Source organism: Odontesthes bonariensis, chromosome 6, assembly GCF_027942865.1.
Source record: "Odontesthes bonariensis isolate fOdoBon6 chromosome 6, fOdoBon6.hap1, whole genome shotgun sequence".
Classification (NCBI taxonomy): Eukaryota; Metazoa; Chordata; class Actinopteri; order Atheriniformes; family Atherinopsidae; genus Odontesthes; species Odontesthes bonariensis.
The window spans coordinates 16,888,332-16,914,287 of NC_134511.1; the positions used below are offsets into that span (position 1 = coordinate 16,888,332).

Sequence of the window (25,956 nt, forward strand, 5' to 3'; positions counted from 1 at the left end):
CAAACGTGCATTTAAGACAGATCCCTATACACACACGCCCCACAGACAACTGAACACACACCCTCCTCCATGCAGAAACACCACACTCCTCCACTTCCCTGCTGACCCACTCACATTTATGAATCAGAAATTCAGAATCTAAGAAAAGCAGAATAAAACCTTCACAGGCCTGTTCAGTGTGGCATTATAGAAAAAGCACTGAGACTGACAATTTGAAGGTGGAATTATGCCAATTTTACATGCTACAGGTCAACGTGTTGCATCTTTCACACTGGAATATTTGTATGTTATTTGTGTACAAACAATAATATACAAACATATAAAGTAAATGGTACAAAATACAGAGATGATTTGCAACTAAAAAATAGCTTATCATAACTTTGGTAATATGCTCGTGTAAAGAGACATTTATCATTTTTTGTTTTTTACAGATAACTCAACATTCAAATTAAAACCAATCTGCCACAATGGATTTATCAGTTTGGCATAAAACACAGACAACTGTTTACATTGTCAGGGACGGCCATTCTGCTGTGCCGTAATGAAGAGATATCATTCACGAAATGTTAAATTGCTCTCTGCTCCATCAGTTCTCCTACCACATGCATAATTACACTGACACTGCTTTCAAAACATCCAGCAGATTGAGAAGCCTGATCTGTATTCATGCTTTGTATAACACATGGCTGTCACTTCTGGCAGTGAATCCCTTATTTCTGTGTTTCATGTTACCTCAGCTCTGTTCTTTTCTCTGTGTGTTTACCCTAATTCATTCTGCAAAGTACATATTCATTTCCATAGCGTTTATTCTTCTACCTGTTGCCTAATCAAACTTTCTCATTGCAGGATATAAAACTCAATCAAAGAGATTACTAGAAAAATTCCTGTCACACTGATGTAATACCTGAGGAAAGCTGGTTTCTACTTCAGCCTTTCTTTTCCCCCTCATTTCATTTCTCAGAGACACTTGGGTGGAGTTTCTCTTGGGAAACATTGAGACGATAGGTCAAACAGGAGCCCTGTGGGACGGATGCGGATGTGCAATTCTAGATGTATTTTTGGACTCCAAAATGGGATCTCCAGACATTCATAGATTTTGTTTTTGAATCTATTTTTGGTCATGTATCCTGCTCAGTGTTGCTCAAAATTGTTTTGGCCACCTAACAGCTCCTGAAAGCCTCCTTCCCATTATGTGATACGCCCATATCCTGTTAGCTTCCCCAGGCACTTCCTGATTCTCCCAGTAAAAGAAAGTCACCTCTGATTAGAGTTCAAACAATAGCAGAAGATTAGGACTTGTGCTTACCTTCCCCATTGTGTTGTACTCCATAGCAATTTCCCGAAAGAAGAAATAGATGAAGTCCCCGTAGTTAACTGCTTGGACAAAGTAGGGCTCTGAAGGAGAAAATTATATAAATATTTATACATGAGTCAAAGTGATGTTTTGCTGTGACAAAACAGGTTCTGACATTGTATTTCACAGTAAACTGCCAGAATATCTGTCATAATATGCAGATAAGCACATACTTTGAGGTCTGAGAGCCCCAATTTATCATCCACTACATCAGCAAAACGGTTTGCATGTGAGAAAAAGACAAATCTCTTTAGTGAGTTTTGAAAGACTAGACTTTTGTTTGTTTCACTCCAGGGCAGAGCAATTTCAGCTGGGGCAGGGTGGCAAAATGAATCTGCATCAAGCAGAATATGTGGCATTAGCATAAGTGGTTCTGCACTTACCTACCCTACCGTCATTCATACACAAAGGTGCAGACACACTTGCACATTCATCATAAATCACAAAACGCATGGTCAAGCATGTATGTCCAAATCCTGGTTTGTTTTCTGTTTTGTCTGTCAGCTTGGTGCTCTCCAACTATGGGGACTGTTTGCGTGCCCCCAACTCACCTTTGAGCCATTTGGAGTCATGTTTGACAGTACGCAGAGTCGGGCTGTCGCCAAGGCTACGATAGATGACCGCATCGATCGCGAGAAAGTCTGTTACTGTGGCCGAATACAGCTTGCCATCTGGAAAGGAAACACAAGAGACAGAAAGCGCAATGAGGAGGAGAGAAGAATGAGGAGAAAAAGACAGAGGGGTCCACAAAGAAAAGAAAAAAAGATGAAGAGAGTTAAAGAAACATTAGGGAAGAAGCACATAAAGCTACAAAGAGATTCCTGTTCTTTGTGGCTAGATACACAAATATGTTTCAGATGACTTAGACCTGGAAAATGAATAAATCACACAACCGAAAGGAAATCTCTGCTGGACAACAAACAGACTGTACACACACTCAAACATGTTGCACATTTGTAATTACCCAATTTCACAAACACTCTTCAAAAGCACAAACACTGAAGCTTGCGCTCACATCCAGTCTTAAAGCACCAAAGACAGCCACAGTCACATACTGCCATGCATATACATACACACGCACACACACACACACATGCTTCACAAACACAATGCACCACCAGAATGACCTCAGACTGCCTTGGCTATAACCACAGTGGAAACTCAAACAACATAATTGAAAGGATAGCAGTCAGAGGAACCCTCCTGATTACTCAGTGCTTCCAGCTCCTTCCAAGCATCTCTGCTGCACGCTAACTGCTCCAGCTTGGCATCTACTTTTTTTCATGTGCTTTAAACCAGCAGGGACAGCTCATCAATACTGCCATAAATCAGTTCACAGTGAATATGAACGGGGACTGGATGTCTTTAGCAGCCTGTGGATCGCACCCCGCCAACAGAGCACTGACTCACTCTGGTCCAATCCATTTGTGACTTGTCTTTAATCACATGCATATTGAAAGAAACGGAATAAGATATAAAGCTGAAAGAAAAGTGCAATAAAAGCTCAGGGGAAAATTATTTTTTTCTGTTACGACAGTTGTATTGATGCATTTTCAAGAGCTCTAATAAGGAGCCGCTTTCTGACACAAAGCAAATGTGGCCCAAAGTCTGATGATCTGTTTTTGTCTATGTAACACAGATTACTTTTTCTTTCTGACATGTTGTTGGAATAGAGTCATTAAAATAAACCACAGAGTATAAAGAAAAATATTGAATATGACCACAACTAATCCCTCACTCAAATACACTCAACTTTCCCATCTAGCTCTAAACTGTTCCCTTGTTTAATAAATGCAGAAGCAGAAAATTGGGTTTTAATGCTTTGCCTCATGGCTGTCAGTGAACAGGAACGAATATCAAACAAACTTAATCTACTTTCACCTCATGAAACTTGAATTGAATGGCAATGCAACAAAAAAATAAAGAAAATCTAAATAAAAGAAAGATAATAGTTTCTTTAAGTGTGACTTATACAGAAATGTTTAGCTTACCAGCAAAGAGGGCTACATTGGCGTGCTTAGCATCATAAGGACAGCGCGCCATCCCACTGATCTCTTCTCCCAAAGCCTCCATGGTGTCCATCTAGGGTCAAGAACGAGATGAGCGGTCAAGAGAAGGGCAAAACTACACCATGTGGAGTGTCAAACAAAGCAATGCACTTGAAATAAAGCTTGAAAAGTGTTGGCTCCCAGTTGTATGTAAAGATTAAAACAATGACTTTCTGTGAACAATAGATTAGAAATGTGTCTGAGTGGTGAAATATTGCAGGAAAGTGATAAAGAAGCCGGAAAAGCTGTTTTCTAGCCCAGGAGCCCCGTCTAAAATAATAACCCTTGGACTTTGGTGTCCTGTTGAGATCTGTCAAAGTTGCACATCTGGGTGTATCAGGGAGACTGTCGTGAAAAAAAGATAAAAACCAGCAACATTTTCCACAGCAACGCGTTTCACAGTATGGGTGGATGTGGTTTGTTTTCTCCTGCTATCTTTTATCCTTCAACTGCGCTGCTGGTAGAGAAGACTTTTAACAACCCTCCAGACAGATTTTCAACCCATTTACTGCACAGCTTTCCCTGCCCTGATTTCTTAAGTCTGAGCTTTAGCTGGAAAAATGAAAAAAATTACGTGCAAAGGGGAAATGGGTGAGCGCACAGCCCTGAGCGGGATATATGAGAAATTTTTTACCAAACCACAGAAGTTTTTAAATAGCAGATTATATGGTTGAGATTATTTTAGTCAAAATTTTCAGCCTTCACTCTGACTTGTGCTGAGAGTCCTTCCTGAGGGAAGAATTGTTCCCTCATTTAGTGTATTTCAGGAGAAATCTTCATTTTTCTTCTCTACCTAGCGAATTTAAAGGTTATCTTTTCTTAACATTTGGAATGTGGCTGATCCAATTTTGTTATCAAGTCACAAATTCAATATCTCTTACATAATCTTAGTGGGATGATCTCTATGGATTGGAATTCAGGCAAGTTTTTTTGTTCAGTTTAGTTGCAGTGCAATTGGCAGAGCACAGCAGATGATCAGAAGTGGGTGAAAGGTCACTATCATCCCACCGTGGGTAGGCTTGTTTCACCCAGCATGTCTCAGGACGCTCTCTCACCCTGGCTAAAGACCAGAGGCACTCACACACACACACACAAAGGCACATGAGATGAGGGGAAAAAAAAGCCATACAGCACTGACCAGACGTTGAGGTTAGAAAAGATTACCGCACACTTTGTCTCCAGAGTTCACAATACATGCTCATTTTTCCTTCACTATCTCAGTCTCTATCTGTCACACTCTCTATGTCCTCACTTTCTCACTTTCTCCCTTTCTTTTGACAGAGGGGAGCGTTGCTGGCCAAGGCTACAAACTGCTTACGCTTTCCTTTCTGGTCTCTAAACAGGTCATTTTGTTTTCTATTCCTGTCTCGGCGGAAACAGTTATCATCTGCCCACTAAAAAGGTCACAAACACACACATACACTCCGGCGCAATGCTGGAAAAGCTTGCCAGAGAAAATTGTTGAGGCTGATCTGGCAGAGAAAATTACAAGTGACCTTTACAACAAACACGGAACAACCAGCGGCAGTGCATCGCTCAATTTCTCATTCCTTCTGTTTCTCCAGAAATTATGCCGGGGTGATGTATACAGAGGCATGTCAGACATATAATGTTATTAAACAGGAGAGACTGTAATTATAGATTAGACAGAGTTAATCATAACAAACATGAGAAGCTTAAGGTCAGGTGCGCCCACTGAATCAAGAGGTATAGGTGTGCAGAATGACACGGGCACTTGGTTACGTTTTAAAACGTCAGCAGCTTCTGTGTCATCCACCTAAATCAAGAACTCCATCCTTCTCTGACACAATGCAAACATACGCTTACACATCTCACATAGTTAACCCCACCAATTCCATCTCCTCAGTTGGCTTCACTAAGATAGTGACCTCTGTTTGGTGGGCTTTGACGACTGTCATTAATCTGTTCCTGCAGTTTGAACAAAGGAAGACACTCCCAGCCTGCCACAGATATGCGCATGGCTCCAGACTCCTGTCGAGTCGGCATGTGCGGTGAAAAAACACCACGGGGCTCCTTTCTAAGCTATTAGCCTCATCAGATGCAATATTCAATATTCTGAAGGAGGACGGCAGAAATCTATAAATCTGCCACACTGTACCACAACACTTCTAAACATTAAGAGATGTGTTTTTAATTTACTGTTTGCAAGACAAACACTATTATGCTGCCAGCTCCATGAGCTGCAACAAATAAAGAAGTGCCCTCAACTTTGTAGAATCACATTTCAAAAATAATAGGATGGAAATGAGGCGTCGTCACTTGCTCTGTGGGGATCTACTGTATCTAAGCAGATTGAATATACAGTAACCTTGGCTTGGGGTAAAGTCTATCTAGATTAATTAATTACAACAAGGGCTCATTTGTGCTTTCCATAGGCTATATGCTAATTAATTAGACAAACACAATGTAGAGCCAAAACATGCCCATCAGGAGTGTTATAATTGGTTCAGAATTCAGGGTGAGGTTCTGCTTCCACGTCTCTGCTGTTTTCTGAGGATGCTGTTTTTATGCTTTATTCATCTGTGCTGAGGGATTTGTGAAATCTGACTGTGGACAAACATGGGAAAAAAATGAGCCAGCATCCCACTCACAAACTGTTTACTTGAAAATACTTCCTGTAAGTAAAGCAGAGCTTATTTATTGAGGTCTGTGCTTGTGCAAAACAGTTTGAGGACTTCACAATTTTATCCCAGTTGTTGGAGTCCAAAAGGGCAGAGGCTGACAAACACTGCTGTGCCAGGCATACAGATATTTTCTTAGTTTGGTGACCCACTGTTTGCAGCTGGGTTGAGTCCAAGCACATGTGTTTGTATGCAACCCATATTTCCATCTGAAACAATCCTTTCCATCCATAAAGGTCAAGTACACAAGTTCACACCTGGTCCAGTGGAGGTTGTGTAAATCCAAAAAAGGGAGATTAATAGTCTTGGCCCATTTCTCTGCAACTTGTTTCTGAGGACTGGAAAGATGAAAGCTTTCCTTGACCACCTTTTACACAAGAGCTGGAAACCGGAGTCCTTTCAGCTGTTGAAAGAAATCTGGTGTGTCGACCAACAAACATACCTTTCTTAATCTTTGAATATTGGATATAACAGAAATACTATGTATAGTCATGTAACTTTTGCCCTACATTGTCTAGTTATTCAAATTGTCTTAATCAAAATGCTTCTCAACAAGCTGCAGCAAAGACAGGAAAGTGCGGATCTATCCTGTACCTCATAAATTATAATAAATACCTCTGTGTGCGCAAATAATTTAGAATTCAAAGACTGCAAAGACTTCCAAGTCCACCATCATTAAGCCCCGCATCACCTGGGAGTTAGAGCCTCCAAGACTCTCCACTGATGCCTGCTGCTTCACCCGGCAACAGGCGATGAAACTGACTCCATTCATATATCAGCCCAGCTGGATGGGGTGTTTATTATTACAACACAGCAAGGGAGTGACAGAGGGAGAAAGCAACAGAGGGCAAGATGGCAGAGTGTGGGAGCAATGGAGGGGGAGAGGAATTAAGGCTGGCAGAAGAAGAAGGGAGAGGATAAGAGAGGTAGGAGGCATGAATATGAAAAAAGGAGTTGGGTGCTGTTTGGTGCTAAGGGAAAGGACTGCGTCACGCTGCAAAGGTGTCTGTCAGTGCTTTTTCTACATGCATTTGTGTGGCACGGTGTGTTGACACGAACAACACAACAACAACAGATAAAGAGAATATCGTAATGAAGAGACAGACTTGATAGGCTTGTAAAGAGAAGGAAAGACAGAAAATAAGAAATCCAAAGGGAAAAAATAAAGAGGCAGGGAATATCTCAGTGAAGAAAAAAACATGGGATATGGCTAGTTTTGACCGGTGTCCTTTCTTCCCCTTATGTCTCCCTCTGTGTCTCCTTCCACCTCTGCTACCCTTCCATGCCTCCCGTTCCCTCCCGCTTGCCCTCGCAGCCTTGTTGATTAATGTGGGATGAGGCTGGCCCTGAAACAGAAGCTCTTTTCAGTGCTGTCACACTGGGGAGATGGAGAGGCAAACTGTGGCCAAGGTGGATTTAACCACAAGCACACACACACAACACACACTTTTAACCAAGCAGCCTGGATGAGCCCAGCAGGCCATCAAAGGCCTGGTATCTGCCCAGAGAGTGTGCAAGCTTGCCAGCAGAGAAGTGTGTGTGTGTGTGCGGCTTTTGTGTTTAGTAACTTGCATGTTTGCAAAGTTGTATTTTTGGAGAGAAAACACTTTTTTTTTCCTGTGCATGTGTTTAGGCAATTCAGTGAATGTTTACATGTTGGTGTGCATTTGAACATTTTATTTTTACTCAAATGGATATTCCGTTCAAGTAAATTTTTATCTTTATAGAATAGCCCAGAAAATACTAACTGAAAAACATTGATGAGATTGATTATATTTTATCTTATTTTTACAGGCAGTTGTGCATCTTTTCTGAAAATTAAATGCACTGATTGTTGTATCACAGGTAAGCGTGCTTTTGTTTGCAGCCAAGGCCATTTCACCAAACGTCACAATGCTTTACAGCACTTTCTCTCATTTCCCCCTTAACACCGGCAGACTAGCTGCAATATCAGCGCAGTAACCGCTAAAACAAACGTTGAAACCATAACCAGAGGCGCTATAAAAGCTAACCACCCCTGATAAATGCGGAAACATAAATTCCACCTTCCCTGCAGGAGGAGTCGGTGAAATGAAAGACATCCACTCTGTGCGCTTAGCATGCTGAGCCACAAAAGCAACGGAGCGGAATATGTCTTGCTTTTCTGATAAACAGATCTAGTGGACCAAGGCAGGAGAGTGTTCCCCGTAGGCTACATAGATAACATCTCCGTGTGCTGTGGCTGGCGCATCACATCCAAACAAAGCAGACAATGACATTCGTCAGGACGGAACCGCTCCCTGTCTGCCTGTGCTTCTGCTGTTCTTACTACCTGTGCCTGTTCCTCTGTCCTTCTTACTCTTGTTTGCAAGATGTTTATATTTGATTTCTCTGGATCACAATGCCTACTTACAATCTATGTTTTTTTTATACATCATTTTGAAGTTAATCTTTGGTAATATGTATCTAGGCTAGGCCCAATATGACCATATTAGCTGACCACCATTTGAATGGCTACTTTTTTTCAAGGTAGAAAGCTTTGCTGTTCTAACAGTGAGTGAGCCAAGCTACTACTAAGGCAAAAAAGTTGTCTTGTGAATAAGCTATCCACACCACATCACTACATCCACCCTGTACTACTGTATTTTCAAGTAGAAAACAGAGCAAGGTTGGCTCTGTTGTTTCTCCTTTCTTTATGGGAGTTTTCATAGAGAAAAAAAAATCAAGTTTGTTTACTGAGCAGGAACCGAACATGCATGTGAGTCCAGATCAGCTGCCACAACACTGAACAGTGGAGATCAAATGAAAGCACGCACAGAGGGAGACTGACTGCCATCCCTGGGAAGAACACAAGTACAACGCTACATCTTGAAATAACTGATAGTTGTTCTGTTCTAAAAATAAAGTTTTAATACCTTGTATTAACTTTAAAGGATTACTAAAGAAGATACTTTTACAAGTGCTTCTAAGACATTTAATCCTAAAATCTCCAGCATTGCATTTTAGTCTGTAGATATAATGACTTCTGGTAACTATGGCATACTTCTTTCCCTTGGCCGTGGTTTCCTATGGTGATACATAATGGCCCTCATTTATCAAACTTGCGTAAGACGAAAAACGTGCGTAGGTCGTGTGTACGTTCTTTTCTGTGCAAAGGTTGGCATTTATCAAATCCATCGTGAGCGCAGGAAAGATGAAATCGCCACGACAGATCTGAGGGCGTGTACGCACTTTTCCATTTTGACTTGCGGTGACTGCAATAGCATACACAAACAGCAGCGTCACTAGTGCGTGCCTCATGAGTCGCAACAAATCCCTTGGTTAAAATTACAGACTTATCACTTCAAAGAAGGCCCATGTTTTATTTGACTTCAACATAAATGTAAACATAAACGCAAATTAAATAAATTAAACAAGTACAACTCCGTAATTGGAAGAGTGATGGCTCATTATTCAACCGCGCACCCTCACACCAAACAGGAGAGGCGCTTTAACACTGCGCACTGTGGAGAGGTTAGGGCACCTAAAGGGCAGGTGGATCTGTCTCTCGGCTGCGGGGGGAACCCTTCTATACGCCCGAAAAGGTATGCAATATTATTATTGCAAGCGGGGTTCTCCATAACATTGCCCAAAAAAATGGAGTGCCATTTCCAGATGTACATCCAGAGGACCCCATACCCAGAGATCCCTACCACCAGCCTGCACAGCCAAGAGCGCTCAGGAGGACAGAGGAACTTATTCAGCGATTCTGACTTTTGGTAAGCATTCTGTTATTCAAGGAAAAAAGACGTAGCTCAGGCCAGCCACCCTCTCCTCCAAGGCACTCAAATCCGAACCTGGATCGGAGCCCCCCCCCCATTTGTGACATGCTGCGTCGGAGAGCAGCGACCTTTTTTGTGGCCAATTTCATATCGGACCACTTCTTCCTGATCTTATTGGAGAAAAAGTAAAACATCGTTCAATTTTAGATTTCATTTAATCTGGAGTTTATCACATTTTATTGACCATCACAGTAGGGGAAAATACATAACTCGTCCGGTCTGCGATTTACATCGCCAACGCTGTTGACAGCCGTCCCAGCTGTCAACACTGTTGACAGCGTTTCTTTGCCGCCTTTCGTCTATCCATGTCGCAAATTCTAGAGGTGCGGCCTCTCAACCCCCTTTTGTAGAAGGCGTGATTAGGATAATTACGATGGATTTCAGCCGCCGGATTTATCAACAGCCGCTCGGTCTTACGATGGGATTGGTGTGGTACGCATGTTCTGTAAATCTCACTTGAGCCTCTGCGTACGACGAGTTCTCCGCTCATATCAACGATGCTTTCTACGACGGCTTGATAAATGAGGGCCATTGTCTCTGGTATACCCTAATGTGTTACCACATCTGCTTTGCCACAATTTAAAATATATGTTGTTTGCTGCCATGTCCACCTTTTATACTATGTGTTACTTTCAGAAATCGTTTCACGATATTATCATTTCAAACAGAGAAAGCTCTGATCTTGTGTCTCACCTTAGCTGTTTTTTGTTTATTTTGTACAACTATGCAGTCAAAACTCTACCACCTGTTTCCACAAGCATAATCGTGCCTGAAATATTGAAATTATTGACTTATTATTTGTTTTCAGGTGCATTTGCATGGACTGAGGATATTGCTCATCTGGATGGAGATCACTTTCAGTGACTAATTGAAATAGCAACTAATTTTTCACACAGTAGCATGAAAAAACTTCAGATGTATGTCACCAGGGAAGGCAAAAAAAAGTTACATTTTCAGCCCATCTGGTTTTTATGTTTGTCCATCTGCTTCCCTGTATGCTAAGTTTTCTCCTTCCTTCCTCGTCTCTTTTTATCGACATCTCTCTTTATCTTCACCAAATCAATCTACCTGCTCTCTTTTTTGACCCAAGGTCAATAAAATGCATCAGTCACTTTCATGTTTTTACTATTCTTGAAAGAATGCTGAAACTATTCCAGACATTCCCGTGTGAAAATGACCTGCAAGATGTTTGAAGGAAATGGTTGAATCAAATTTCAGGACTGTGCTCTCGCCTGCATATCACATTGTGTGTGAATGAAAGAATGCAGGTTGATGGGTTTCTGTGTTTCTAAATCGAGCGTGTCAACTTGGAGATAAGGATTTAGGAGGAGGCCTGCTGGGTTGTGAAAGTCATCCATCTACATCCAGAGCTCACCTTTTTCTAAACTCTCACATAGCTGGGGTAAAAAAAAAAAAGTTTAAAAAAAAAAGTTTAAAAAAAAAAACTCAAAGTGTTTGTGTTCCACAGAGGAAGAGAGACAGAGGAAAGAAGATTTTTGAAGGCAGAGAATGTGAGCAGTATCCATGTCAAATGCCAGTTATGTAGGAAAAAAATTAAACAAACGTGGAGATTTCTGTGATTTCCTACCTTGTAGGTTCGACAAGAGGGGTTGAAAGCATTTGTTCCGCAAACAAACAGGGTGTCATCATTTTGCTGCAGGAGCACTTTGATGAAATTATGACACTCATCCTTCACGGAGTGCAGGACAGGAAAGGGAAGAAGACACAAAGAGAAGAGACAAAGACCATCGTGACATTTGTGTCAATATACTTTGACACTAATAGCCCCATATGGCTTGTAGAACCAGATGCTTTTTCTCATATTTCTTTTGAAGCAAAGCATGTAGTGCAAGTAAGAGAGATGTGTAACAAACACTGAGCATAACATCTCGAAATGCAGCATTTCCTAAAGGCACAAACAATATGAGCCGAAGATTTGAATGTTTAATATAGTGGCTTTCTTAAGCAAAAAAGGTTAATTGTAAAATCCAGAGAAAATAAATTATATTGCTAATACATTTTACATGCACTGTAAATCAAGAGAGCAAAAGCTTATATAAACTACAAGCAGTGTATTATTGCACCATCAGGGTTATATGTCTGTTGTGTACGTGTGTATGAAAGAGACAGAATAACAAAGAAGCAATGATGCAGACTGTCAGTGATTAAATCTGTTGTCTGCATTGTAAAATGTGTGACTATTTTGGAAAGCTTAAGGTGATATTTGTTCCACAAATTAATGGAGTGTGTAATCTCAGAGTACAGCTGTTGGGTAAGTTATCTCTACCTTGTGCTTCCCTTTCATTCTGCATGTGTCCACATCTGCCTGTCTGGACTTCCATGTCATTTTCTGCGGGAAAAAAAGATGACGGTAAGAGAATAAGAGACTGAGTAAACAAGTTAAATGTTAAGGCAAAAGGAAAAAGCAGACTGTTCTATGCAGCTCAATAACTCATGTATTTAGTGATCAATAATCATCATCTTAGATTCCCCATCACTGATTCCCCTCCTAAGCCACCTGCTCTGAGGTGAACTTTACACTAAAGGCTGAGTGAAGCTAAGTTTTCCTCCTTGAAAATCTAATTCTCTGCCAGCAAGGAGGAAATACGATACTGACCCCGGAGCAGAGCAGAGCAGACTCTGTCCAAGGACAGATCCCAACCCATCTCCCACACACTTATCAATCACTGCCAAGCCACAAACATGCACACAGATTAACACACACACACACACAAATAACACAAACATGGTCCCTTCCCTATGAGGCCTGAGGGTCAGCACTGAGCCACAGGTTCAGACCACCGTGTACCCGTTGCTGTTGTACAACTTGTTTGGAGCTCAGCTACTGATTAAAGACCCTCAGTCATCAATCAATCAGTGAGTCTCCCACCAGCCTTTCATCTGCAGCCTGCCCTCATTAGGAACCACTCACCAGGCTTTGACATTGAAGTGGATGAGGTGGAGGGAGGGCGGGTGGTTGTATACACGAGAAAGGCCTTGTTTGAATGCTGTTTTCATGCATTATGTTAAGGGCAAGTGATGCCAGAGAGGAGTGGTTGGAATGAAGTGCGATTATTACAGCCTAGGGCTTCTGAAAATGTTAGATTTGTTTTCATACACAAATCATTTTCCTCTTCACATACATCTTACCTTTATCTATTTTGTCCCTTTTCCTTAGTCTTTTCCCTCCTTATTCCTATCTTTCCATTTCCTTTCTACTCCCTTCCTCTGTCTCTAAGCTTCTTTAAGACACCCTTTAGACCTTTCACTGTCCCACTGATGAGCGTGGATGACGCAGACACTATGATCACTGATTGATTGGATAATCTTCTTAACGGGGTCACCATGGCAAGCACAGCAGGCTTGCATCATTGAGCAGGTAGTTGACTAAGGGTGCTGACAGGCACATGCACACACAAACACTGAGCAAAATTATTAGGGCTTCCCTGTCAATCACAGCAAGATGAGAACAAAATTTCCTCAAAGAACCCGACATCTTACTCACCTTACTGAAAAAGATCTCGTCACTGTTGGCAGTGTCTGTATCCACCGTGTATATGTGATCCCTGCCGGTGATGGAGGGAGCGAGGAAGAGAATGACAGAAAACAGAGAGATGAGAAGAAAGGAGGTCAGACAGCAACAGACAGTCAAAAATTCAACAAACAAGAAACCAGTTTCTTTTGGTCCTTCTCTGTTTTCCGCCTGCAGCCAGCAAACAACATCAGAAAATGGGGCTTTGTATAAACTTTGTTCAAACTTTAAAAAATGACAATAAACAAAAGGAGGCCAGAGCTATTTGCACTGTCAGACAGAAACAGTCAACAAAGGTTTAAAACGCCGTGGCGCAGGCCAAGGGACAAAAGCCTCTTTGTCCCAGAGAATGGTCTTGATGGGGGTGCGGGAGGAGGGAAGGTTGAGAGTGCCAAGTCACTCAGAGCTGTTCAGGTCAATTAAGTCTAATGTTTGAGCCACAGGAAATCTATACTAACACTCATTATTGCTCAGACAAGAATACTTATGTGTGCTGGCCTGTAAAATATACAGGCTACCCCTGTATTACACAGTCCAGGCATAAAAGGCAGAAGGAAGCCATATGGAAGACATAAAACTCAAAAGGGTTAACTATGTCTCAGACAGACGGACCGGCTGGTTGACCAGACACCTACTCACCATGGAGAGTTATGGTGCATATGTGGAGATGTAGGGTGGAAGGTGTTGAAGGTGGTGTCAATAGAAATAGTTAAATTAAAGAGGGAGAGAAGCAAAGGTGACCATGCCAAACGATGTAACGGTTTTAATTTGGTGGAGATTAGCTGCTGAGTGTGTTTTTAATCAAAGTGTGCAACAGTGGCATCGTCAGACTTGCAGCTTAATTACGTTCCAGCTCCCAAACCTGCGCTCAGGCAGTCAGCATGCCTTGCTCTCTCATTAACTAAATCTAATAAAGTCTTTGGAGAAACAGGCACCTTGAAATGAATCCACTTATATCGCTTTCCTGGGGGCCACCGCTGTCTCCTCAAGGATAAAACCCAGTCTACTGTACATTATCAGCCACAGCATTCAAATTGAATAATTAATCTCGTGGAGAAGTTTAAATTAAGAAAACAGTTCTGCTTTCTTGGTGGGAGAGGACAGATTTCCAGTGAGGTTTGGAAGACATGTCACCACTCCCCTTTCTACATAATGTCTGTGCTGATATGATGCAACTATTGAGCAAAATATGGTTTTATGGTTGTTTTCAGGTAATGTTAAGGCAGCCAAAACATATATTTTATGTGATCCATTTTTTTTTATTTTTTTTTTACTTCGTGCCTCAATAACAAAACGATAAACATTGGGAATGTGTCAATTTGGTGGCCATCAAAAATAAAAACAAAGCAACATAACATCACATGTAAATCATATATGGAATAAAATACAGAGAGGAATCCTCAAAATGAAGATTAGAAAACGATGGATAATACAACTATAATGTGCTGAGAGGAAGTTACTCATGGAGAGTCGTTAATATATTCATTTAAAGAATTTAAACTTTATACTTAAAAAGACATAAATAAATCAAAAGCTATTAAATCAAGGGATTACTAGGCAGGTTTAGTGTAATCCCTTCGGTTATTTCACTGCCTGCCATTTTAAAACAGCTCATGAGTAATCTGTAATTGACTGCTCCATAATTTTCAACAGTAACCTTCCAAGCTGGTCGCCCTGTCCTGTGCCTCTCTCATACCGGTGCTGACAGCGTCCTCGAGGGCCACGGCCTTCCAGCCTTAGGGTTTTTGGTTCCAGCAGAGATTAGAGGGAGCCAAGCGATGAGGCGTCCCTCAAACATCCTGACTGGAGATGGAGGAGGACAATGGAGGGGCTGTCTCTGTGTCAACACCAGCTCTCAAAGCACACACATGTGCAAGGACTGCACCCCTGTTGTTTTACCCCAGCGAGATTACACAGACTCACACATGCACCCTTTCACCTCCTGAATACTGCACCTGAACTCATATTATGACATGTTCCCTTCCCCCTGCCCTCTATGAGTTACATCTGTATAACTTCACAGTGAAATAGAGAGACAAAAAAAAAGAGTTTTCAGGGACTACATTCATATCAGTGTGTGCTTTAGACCTCAGACTACTGTTTAAAATGAGTTCATCTGCAAAGCTTTTGAGTCAGAGTTATTAAAATTGAAGTTATTGGAAAATGACAACAAATAGTACTTCCATCACCGATTAAGCGAGACAGTATTTTCTCTGTTCACTTGATTTATCCCGCTAATAGACAGCAGCAAAGATCATCATCGCAGTTTCTCACGCCATCGTCACCTCTTGAGAAGTCTTTTTTGTCCAACACACCATTTTTAAAAGAGAAGCAGTGGATTCTCACATATTAGAAGCATCAACCAACAAATGTTATTATTGCCTAAAAAGAAATGTTTCAAACTGGAAATGGGCCATGAAAACTATCACTTGGAAACAAGAGAATTAGCTCACAAAGGTGTTAGAGAAACTGCCTATTCGGAAAAAACCTCAAGGATGAAACATAAAAAGAGAGTTTATTTTCAAACTGTGGCAAACTATATAGAAAGTTGTAGCTACTTAACGGTAAGATATCAATCTAAGACCCTTCGGTTTGTTTAAGAAAATGTCAAACAAGACGTTAAGCACAGTATACAATGAGATTTATAATCATTTCTCTGGTGTCTGCATGGTTCTTATAAGAGCACACATTTAACTTAGCTTTTTCTTTGATTTGATCTGAATTTTGTTTACACCTACGTAAATATTTTCACTGAATGAGTTGTTGCTATTTAAAAAGAACAGCATTTTACTGACCCAGTGTCTTCAAAATGAGTATGATTTCAAGACCGTTCCTGCCTGCAGTGCACAGTTTAGACTTAAATTTTGTCAGCAAACGCTGCAGTCCTGTTCAGGCAAAATAATTTGGGCAAACACTAGGCGTAATTATTTATTTTGTCACAGTTGTTTTCATTTGTTCAGTTCACTGAGATGACAAAGAATATGTGGTTCAGCAAGTGGATCTTTTCCTGGAGATAAATCTATTTACACTGAATTTGAGCTGTAGTGTTGAATTATTTTTTTCTTGCGAATGTGATCTTGCAAATCATGAGAATCAAGTTGCCCATGAAGGTCATAGCTGACTGTCACAACCTGGTTCGTTGGGCCAAAACATAAAAAGAGGAAGTAAAACCATACGTAGCTTTAGAGGTGGTTTCTTCAAAAACAGCTCATCAAAGTTAAAGGTTTAGGCAAAGCCACAACATGTATTCCTTATCCACACTTTCACAAATGAAGCCAGTGCATCACACAAAGTCTCTTGTGCTGCCACCACTAGGCCATTAAGGATGCAGAGGGGCGTAACATTGATTGATGTCAGAAAGAAATCTTCAACTCATTACACTCTTCAGCTTCAGTCTCCTCTTTGGAGTGATTAGATTCAGAGGTCTGGACTGAGCAAGATTTACAGACAACTACCATTACTTTGAAGAGGAAAATTAAGAAAGCCTAATGAATCCCATCTAAGTTCTGGAGTTGGTAGGGAGTATAATTTTTTTTTATAGGATTTCTCAAGGGGAATAGTGGCTGTTAAGCCATAATAGGTTTGAGGGATAATCACTTCCTCAGAAAAAGTAAGTCACATAATTTAGGTAGGCCATACCACAATAAGTCTTCCCTATTTCATACAGAAAACAGACATCCACCTGTTCAGCCTCACCTCTCTCCCTCTTCAACCCCCTGTGTAGATGATGCAGCTTGCATTTTTAAATCAATGCCACACACATTGCACAAGATGACTATTCAAAATTACCCTCAACTTCTTTAAGGTAATAGTGTAACACCATCTGATATCTGGCTGTCAAATCAGAAATGGAAACCATCTCAAATGCTGTTCGGCCTCTATCTAGCAACAAACGGCATGTTTACAAGGTGTAACTCTCAAGTCTTTTGTTCTTCATCAGCAGCTGCCATCTAGGAAAAGCCACACCGGTGTCGATTCTTGTTTTACGCCTTTATCCATCCCAAATTAGTTTAGCCTCTTTGTGGTTTGGTGCTTTTTGGTGCCTCCATTTCTCAAATGTGTAACCCCAAACTTCTCAAGACACTGCATGCACAACAACTGATTCCTTCATTTTTCTTCTTTGGTACCCTCTCAACGGTCCTCTACTTCAATGTGTCTTTTATGATGGAGGCGCACAAATCAATATAAATGGTTAATTCTAAGACATTCAAAATATAGCAACTTTTAGTCCAAACGCATTTTCAACACTAGCTTTAAGTCATGAGAGGAAGATAATCACATTTTCAGATAATGTAAGTCATATCATATAAGTAGGTCAAACTACTATACATCATCTTCTTTCAGCTAAGCCTCACTTCTCTGCCTTTGCTTCCTCCTTGGTAGGTACAACCTGCATTTTGAAATCTGTGTCTAATACCTCACCCAAAATCGACTGTGTTCAAATCAGTCTGAATTCATCCAACGTGTTCAGGCCTTTTCATGGACACAGTTTCATCAAATCAAAACCAGCTGCTAACCGCTGACATGGTGCCGTTACATAAAACATGAGATTATAGAGTGCTGATGATGAAATACGACACACAGTGCGATTCTGAAGAAAAGGAAGTAACAGTAAGCCTTTGACACTGGGTGAGTGCAGAACATCGGGTGTCAATGTGAATAACTTGGCGTGGGCTTCGCAGTTCCCAAAATTCTGTGACAAATATGAATGAGTAGGATGGAAGGTATGCAAATATTCTGTCAGGCACAAATATGGAGGCATTGTAAGAGGATGGGTACTCACAGGGAGAAAGGAGCTGAATGATCAAGTCAAGACAGTAGAACAACTGAGTGCGGGCAAGAGGGCAAGATTGAGTACAGCAGAGTGACATAGAGGGTCTCCATCAAACATGTAGCCATGAGTGACCATGAGAACACAGGGTCTTTGTGTGGAAGAATGTCGTTTTCATAACAGTGGATTTCTTCTAGGGTGTCTGCCGGCTAGCTTAGTCCATCTGTTGGGTCTTTGTGAAACTATCTCGCACTCCAGCACGAGAAAGGAGGAGAATGTGATTAGCATGCATCTCGCACCTTGGGCCACCACCCTGCTTTCTACAAACTAAATGCTTGCACATCCACCCTCCTCTCGCCTCCCACCCTTTCTCTCTCATCACCCTCTTCACCCATATTCCCCTCTCTTCATAACTGGATCATGGGTGGTGGAGGAAGGCCCATTGTACATTGTTTTTGGCTTTCACTAGTTCAAATCCTCTTCACCAAAGTGGATGGGGGGGACTGGGGAAGCCAGCAGGCACCTTTGGGCTGTGAAGGGAGTTGTTGAAGTTCTGAAAGAGCTGAGGGCATCGAGGGGCCCTCGGTGATGTGGTGGCATGAAATGCGACAAGCCAGGGTTCACCCACCCCCAAGCTGAGGCAGGTTGTTCTTTTTGAAGGTTGAAGTTCTCATTATGGGTCTTCACATTCTCCACACATTTCTCTTTTGTGTGCGTGTGTGTGCGTGTGTTTTAGTAGGGTGAGGGGTATTTTTTTGAGCATGCAATTAGGCAGGCAGGGAAAAAAATGACCGCATGAAAGATGTGTCTCTTTACATGTCGTCTCAGAGTACATGCCATTTTTCCACAAGAGACAACTGAGTCATAGTTTTCTTTATGTATCTTTGTACCAATTCACTTGTTTACTCATGAATTATCTGTGCACACCAACAATATGGGCATCAGCCACAGATGATAACATACTGCGTTAAATACTCGGGATCTATATTTGGAAAATATTTCTGTTCAAAGTCAAATCCAAATTGTATCAAACCTAATGTGATATGACGAGAATTAAAAGGCACGAATATCACACTTTGTGAGCCATGACCATTTAGATTTTTGCTGTTTAAACCATGTATCTTGTAACACACACACCTAACAATTTTAATTCATTCTAACCATTGCTGTTTACTTTTAGTGGCTAACTAACAATTCGTGGGTTAGAGTTCTATAGAAATGGAAGGAATTGTGAGAAAATAGAAACCAGAAAAGTTGTATGAATAACTTCAAATTATGGTACAAATTTGATAACATGACAGCTCTAGTTAGGGGTCACACCTCTTCTCCAATTTTTACGTTACCATGATTACGAATCCCGCAGTGGCGACGACACCAACAGAGAACATTCGATTATAGCCTTATTGTATCTTTATTGTATCTTTATTGTATCTTATTGTACTTTGATGGACTTTCAGTGAAGTTTGTCAAGACTACTGTCAGACAAACTGTTTAAATATGATTCCAGGAAGACCTGATCAAGCATTAATGTGTCACTAGCCAGGAGTAAAAACAGGATGAACTGAAAACAGATGATAGTGGCTAGTAATGTAGAAGTATTTTAACATCACAGCTTCTCTAGAAGTGTACACATATGCAGTAAATTAATCAAACTAGACCATCTAAAAAATTTGTATGAAGAGAAAAAGTGAGCAAAGCCTCTAACACCCTGGATGCTCTTCAATAACTGACAACAGTGGCCGCAACCACATGTACTGTAAGTTAATTGCCTGCTCTAATAACATTGTGACACAAACCACCGCAACCAGAGTCTGTATAGGTTTTGTTCAGTGAGCTGTTAGAAACTGTTTTTAATGAATTTCTGTTACAACTTTTTACATCAGGTGATGATGAAAATGATAACTGGAGCGGCAAGCTTTGTTTCAGTCTGGACATTGCTGGATGTCGTTGATGTTGCGAGAAGAGGGAGAGGACGCAACCGTGTAATCCCAGTCATTAGCGGGCTTTAACAGGATTTGGTGGAGTGACAATAATGGAAACTCTTGTGGCCTCCACTGCGAGACCCAAAGAGACCCAACAGGGAAGAACAGCATCCACAGAGGCACGACGATTCCAGTGGACTCAGCTGAGAGAAGGTAATCTGGATTTTTGAGTGTAAGTGTCTGTCTCTGTGTGACTGCAAATGGCAACCACAAATTTTGGTCCTTCAGCTCTCACTCTCACACTGATCACTCCATCTCGGTTTCTTTCCCACACACACACTCACATTCTCTCTCTGATTCCCATGCTTCCCAGCTTCATAGAGGGGTGTAAACAGAGTGTGGTTGGTGTTACCATGGTAAAGGCTGACTGCAGCCCAAGAATGGCGACTATGCCCTGCATGTGGAGAGACAGAGGACATGCATGCCAGGCAGCATTTACTGTAACACAGTCACACGTACTCACATGCACAAGCATGTATGCACTATCTGTCCTGTCTTGTCCTAAAAATATGTGCAGACCCTAAAAGAAAATTCCACTGTGTCACTTTCCCAAAGTTTTAGCCTTCATTCATTTTGGTAACTGTCATCATTATTGATTAATGAGCCCAATGAAACTAGCTAGGTTGCTGAAACAAACACCCTAATGAACTAAACGGAAAACAAAAGCAAAAGGTAAGATTATTGTTACCCAAACCGCCCACCAAAACACCTACTGCAATTTACAGACAATTTTTCAACTTGAGTTATTGCAATACTCTTGTTGTGTATACACCAAATTTTTGCTGAGCAGTGAGAGATAATAACAAATGTTGTGGGAGTGCTCACCTACGCAATAATGTCCAAATTACTTTTAGTAGTTTAGATAATGTGGCTACTTCGTTAGCTCAACAACAGCCTAATTGTCTTGTCTTGAAATGAAACTCTCCTCACATCGTATCAGTTTTAAAACTGATTAAACTAAATAAAAAAAATATATCATTCAAGCTTTAGAAACAGCTTAATCTAAACAAATATAATAGCTGTTTCAGTAAGGAATGTGTGATAGAAACCTGAGCTCATTTCATATCCACTCTCTTAAGGGTTTCAAAGATAAAATGAAAAAAGCAATTCTAACAAAGGTTCAAGAATACATTTAACAGAATTTAACATTCCGGGGTAAACAAAGTATTTAATATTGAGATTCAGGTTTGAAAATGTGTCTGACTTAAACGTAGCAACTGGCTTCAGTCAATTTATTGAAAAGAGCGCACACACTTTGGAGCCGTATCTTTGTGATGTTTTTCTTGCTGTGGTCACAGCTGTACACACACTACACCATATTCATGCCTACACCCTGACCCCCACACACTCTATTTTTCAGCAGAAAATGAAAAAGATAAATCTCCTTTTGCTCTGTGATATATTCCCTCTGAATGCTGTATACAGTGTTCCCTGTCCATAAAATATGGACCTTTGGGATAGGAATCCTACCACTTCCATCTATCACCAAACAGTTTATTGCTTTTATTAAATGTGCCTCTGCAGCTAAACAACTAATACACATGACAGCAGACACACATAAAACACTGAAGTTACACATGATGTATCTTTTATGTTTATTACCTCAACTTAATATACATCAAGTCTCAGTTTATCTTAGATAATGTATGACTGATGGCTGCAATCAAAACAGTATCAAACAACAGCTCAGTGCCAAGCTGGATCTCATGTTTATCACTCATTCCCCTTTCAGCACACACTGCTTTCCAATCAAATTCATGTTTCAGCTTCATGTCAGAATATCCCAACAAAGTGCACTCTCTCCAGGACCTGGTAACATTTGTGTATTATTGTTAATACAGCAAAAGTCTGAAACACATGCAGTTACATCAGTGACAGACACAAGTAGAGGTGGGTCCAAAGTCAGCAAGTGATCTGTGTTTTAGTGGAATGCTACAGATTGTGTCATTAGGTAAATGGTAAATGGTTTTCCCCGTCATTAAAAGGTGTAATAACTCAGAACGTTTCCACAGCAACTGAACCAAAAAAAAAAGAGCTAAGTTTAATGTTCTCCACCCAAGACCCTGAACTCAGGTGAAGTGAAAACTAATGTTTTTCTAGAGTCGATAATAACAGCAATAAATTCTTTGCAAGCTGCCAACACGAGTCCATTTTCAAATCCACTGTTCATTGAATTTCAACGTGTAGAAACGTGTATCTAACTTGGAGAACTATCCAATTTCACATGAATGGCACCCACTGGTGTAAAGTATGTCTAAATGAAGATTTGAGAAACATTAACGTAGAACCGAGCTTGTCTAAATGACAATCGATAAGGTCAATAAGCCATTAATGTTGCCTATATATCTGAAAACTACTTGTGACTTTACTAACACCTCTTGCTATAATTTGCTATACTCTATAACTATAACTGTATTGTTCTCCATTTAGACAATCTTTTTTGGCAGAAATTCTGCTTAGCATCTCTCCAGCTGAGGCCAAATATTTGAGGAAAAGTGAGAACTGCATTATACTTAGCCCAGTGTCAGTCGTATTAAAACTGAAAAAACAAGAGTGTTTTTTGAAAGCCTGCATATGAAAAGCATGTGGTCTGATATCTTATCAAGCCGTGGTGTCCCTCTGGATAAAACACTTGATGGAAGTTAAGCCATGGAATATGATTCAGAATATTAAAGAACTAAACTAGCCATGAACTGAATTCATAATCAACATTCAATATATACGAGTTTAAGAAGGCTAATGACATTTTGCAAATATTTCAAAAACCATTTGACCTCATCGGCAGAGGCCATTGTATTCATTACTTGTCCACATACACTGGCTGAAATAGGACTGTCTGACTTAACTGAAAAAATACATTTCATTCAAGGCTGAAATCTCAGGATAAATTATCAATCAGTGCATCTGTTGCTGCATTTCTCTCCTGCCAAAGACTCAACTCACTCCCTCTATGGAATAAGACACTTTTGTCTATTTACCATTTTATCAGTTGCTATGTTTGCATGTATTGCACAGCTTACAGCCTTAAAATCTGTTTTTTTTCTCTTTTTAAAATTTTTTTTTTTGCCAAAGCTTAAACAAGAGCCAAAGGGATTTTAATACAGTGAGCAGTCATTGAAAAAGCAGGCTGAAACAGTGCTGGGTTTTGGACTGTGTTCACAGAGGCCATCTGCAAGCTGCTGCGCACCAAGAACTGAGGCAAACCAGTCTAGAGGCATGATGGCAAAGCTGTGTGATGCTGGCCCCAGAATAAACAAGCCATTTAACTGGACAACCTTCATAAAAGCAACTATTGATGTTGCTCAGTTTCTTTCTGCCGCATTGTGTGTTGTTTCGTAGCTTGATTCCTGCTGCCCGTTGGCTCACTTTCACATTGATTTCTGAAGTAGTAATTGTCTCTGCTGTTTTCCTTACACTGTCATTTAACTTTTCCATGTCTTTATCGATATCCTGTTAGAGCCAATGGATGTTTGTGCCACAACTGTCATTTGTATGTCCATGTTATCGACTCTAACTTTCCTCTCTGTGTCAGGATCAATTCCAGTCACCCGACTCTGTCTAATCTGAGGCAGCCATTCTACTAATTCAGAGGTCACATACCACGACCATGTGTCAGAATTCCTGTCTGCCACAAACAAGTACGGAAGTTGGGGAACAGCACACTTTCACACACTAACAAATGCAAGAGTCAATGCAGACGAGACTCCCGGCTGCAGCTCCTCCACCCATATTCACCATCCCAAACATATAGCCATATGCACACATGTGGCTACAGACGTCACTTTTAAATCCACATGACAACTGGTCAGCACACTAAACTGGGCAACACACACCCTCGTGCTCTTATTCACATACACACACCTCCTATAAACCCTCTGTGTCTCATTTCCTTCCTCGACCCCTCAGGCCCCAACGACCCCATGTTGAGCAGGTGGGCAACAGGCAGACCAAAGCCTCTGACATCCCAACACACACACATATATACAAGCTCTCTCTTTTGCTCTGTTTCTTCTCTCTTTCCACACACCTTCTCTTAATGACCACCGATATGTTAAAAAGCTCTGCCACTTAAACCAGCAGCCCCCCCTTCTCCACTTAATTTGACATGCTTGAGAGGAAAACAAAGAAAGACCCCTATTGTGGCTTTCAACAGTCTCCAATCAAGCCTGTCACTCAATTAGCCATAAACGGGAAAGAATGAGCACATAAGGATCCATTTTCTTGAGACCTTTTCAGTGCTACTGTATTTTTACGTTATGCTGCACTTTCAGACGTTAGTTAAAGGTAAACCCGCTGGCTGATGCTTTAAGTATGACTGTTTTACAGCTTACTAGCCATGAGGTGGCAAAGTGAGCAATCTGTAGTGCTTCTAAAATGCTTTTGTCAAGAAAAAAGGCTAAATCAATATTATTTTTTTTTACATGGGTCATGATGGTGTAATTAAGCTCTATTCTCTCAAATGATTAGTCACATAAAGGTGAAAACACACAGACACAGAGACAGAAAGTAAGAAAGACAGGTGACAGATGGGAAAAAATACAACTCAAGAAAAAAGTATATCAGTTCTGTGTTACTGTTTATTGACACAGATTGTGCATTAAGACTGTTTGGATGGTGAAATGAGAACCTAAATGTGGAATATAGTCTTTTTTTTATTTGTACAAAAAACATAACAAGGAAACTATTTAATGTGAGAGTGTTTATATCAGCTTAGATGTCCAAAAAAAAGGAGGACAGAAATCTTGAGGGACATCTCACAGAGTAAATGGGGTTTCGGCAGACAGCGAGCTCAAAATAGAAAACAAGGAGGTAATGAAAGAAATAGTCCACACAGCAAGGCTTCAACATTTTTCTCTGATTGGTCCCAACTGATTCCCAAAATTTAAAAGAAGATCACCTCAGGGCTCAAAAGTTCAGTCTGAGGGCCCCACACACCAAAAAATGAAGGGGTAGGAATGATCCGTAAAAAGGTACAAAAGCAGCTTTGTTGCTTCAGCTGTACCCTAGAGGATACTAGCGCTGTACTTTAAAAAAAACAAAATCAAACAAAAACAAAGCATATTTACATGAAGACCATTTCTGTATCTTACAGGGAACTGAGCTTTCCCTATGGGTGCAGAAATCAAACCTCCATCTCACTGTGGTCTGGTTCACAGTTCTCAGCCATAACTAAGTTAAGTTCACAAAGTAACTGCTATATTAGAAGTGATGATGAAGAAATTCACTTTTTCAGTTGATTTTACTCTGCAATAAAAAGCAATAAAGGTTTTTTGTTTTGTTTAATGGCAGCAGTACTCAGATTAAACAGGGATTCTCACTCACCTGGCAGCGATGTATAATGTCCTGTTCATGATCATGACGAGCTGGATGTCCAGTTTGTGCCGCTGCGTGTTGTTCCTTCCAGGTTTGTGGCCCACAAAAGCTGGATATTGTTTTGTGTCTGTAAGAAGGGAGCAAAAATGGATCCCTGCAGTAATAGTAGCGATGACTTCAGGATATCAGGAATTTCACAGCTTTTCTCAAGTTTCTCATGGGTTAAATGCCAACACATGTGTCCTAGCTAGATGAGGAGACGCACCCAATGGTTTGAGATCGTCCTGCAACAATAAATATGCTGCACTGTACCATGCAATCTTTCTATTGTTAGTGGCTCTAGATGAAGCACTTGGTTTAAATAAACAGTGTGATAGAGGAACAAAGGTCCACGCGAGCCGGGCTGGCTTGTATTTCAGCTCTCCTGGCCAGAACATACAGCGTCAAAGACAGAAGTACAGGACAACAGAGGGTGAAACACAGAGATAAAACACAAGAAACAATGACCATTTCT

At 40.8% G+C, this 25,956-nt stretch overlaps 1 protein-coding gene across 3 annotated transcripts in view; it reads right to left on the bottom strand.

Moving 5' to 3' along the window:
- Positions 1 to 25,956, bottom strand: part of sema6a (sema domain, transmembrane domain (TM), and cytoplasmic domain, (semaphorin) 6A) — a 108,332-nt gene that overhangs the window by 36,542 nt on the left and 45,834 nt on the right. For all 3 annotated transcript variants that reach the window (XM_075467654.1, XM_075467653.1, XM_075467652.1), the window contains exons 3-9: positions 25,452 to 25,569; positions 13,350 to 13,410; positions 12,132 to 12,194; positions 11,433 to 11,534; positions 3,346 to 3,436; positions 1,906 to 2,025; positions 1,307 to 1,395 (exon numbers count right to left, since the gene is read on the bottom strand). In XM_075467654.1, the coding sequence (XP_075323769.1) occupies positions 1,307 to 1,395; positions 1,906 to 2,025; positions 3,346 to 3,436; positions 11,433 to 11,534; positions 12,132 to 12,194; positions 13,350 to 13,410; positions 25,452 to 25,569 (644 nt within the window). The remainder of the gene's footprint in view (positions 1 to 1,306; positions 1,396 to 1,905; positions 2,026 to 3,345; positions 3,437 to 11,432; positions 11,535 to 12,131; positions 12,195 to 13,349; positions 13,411 to 25,451; positions 25,570 to 25,956) is intronic.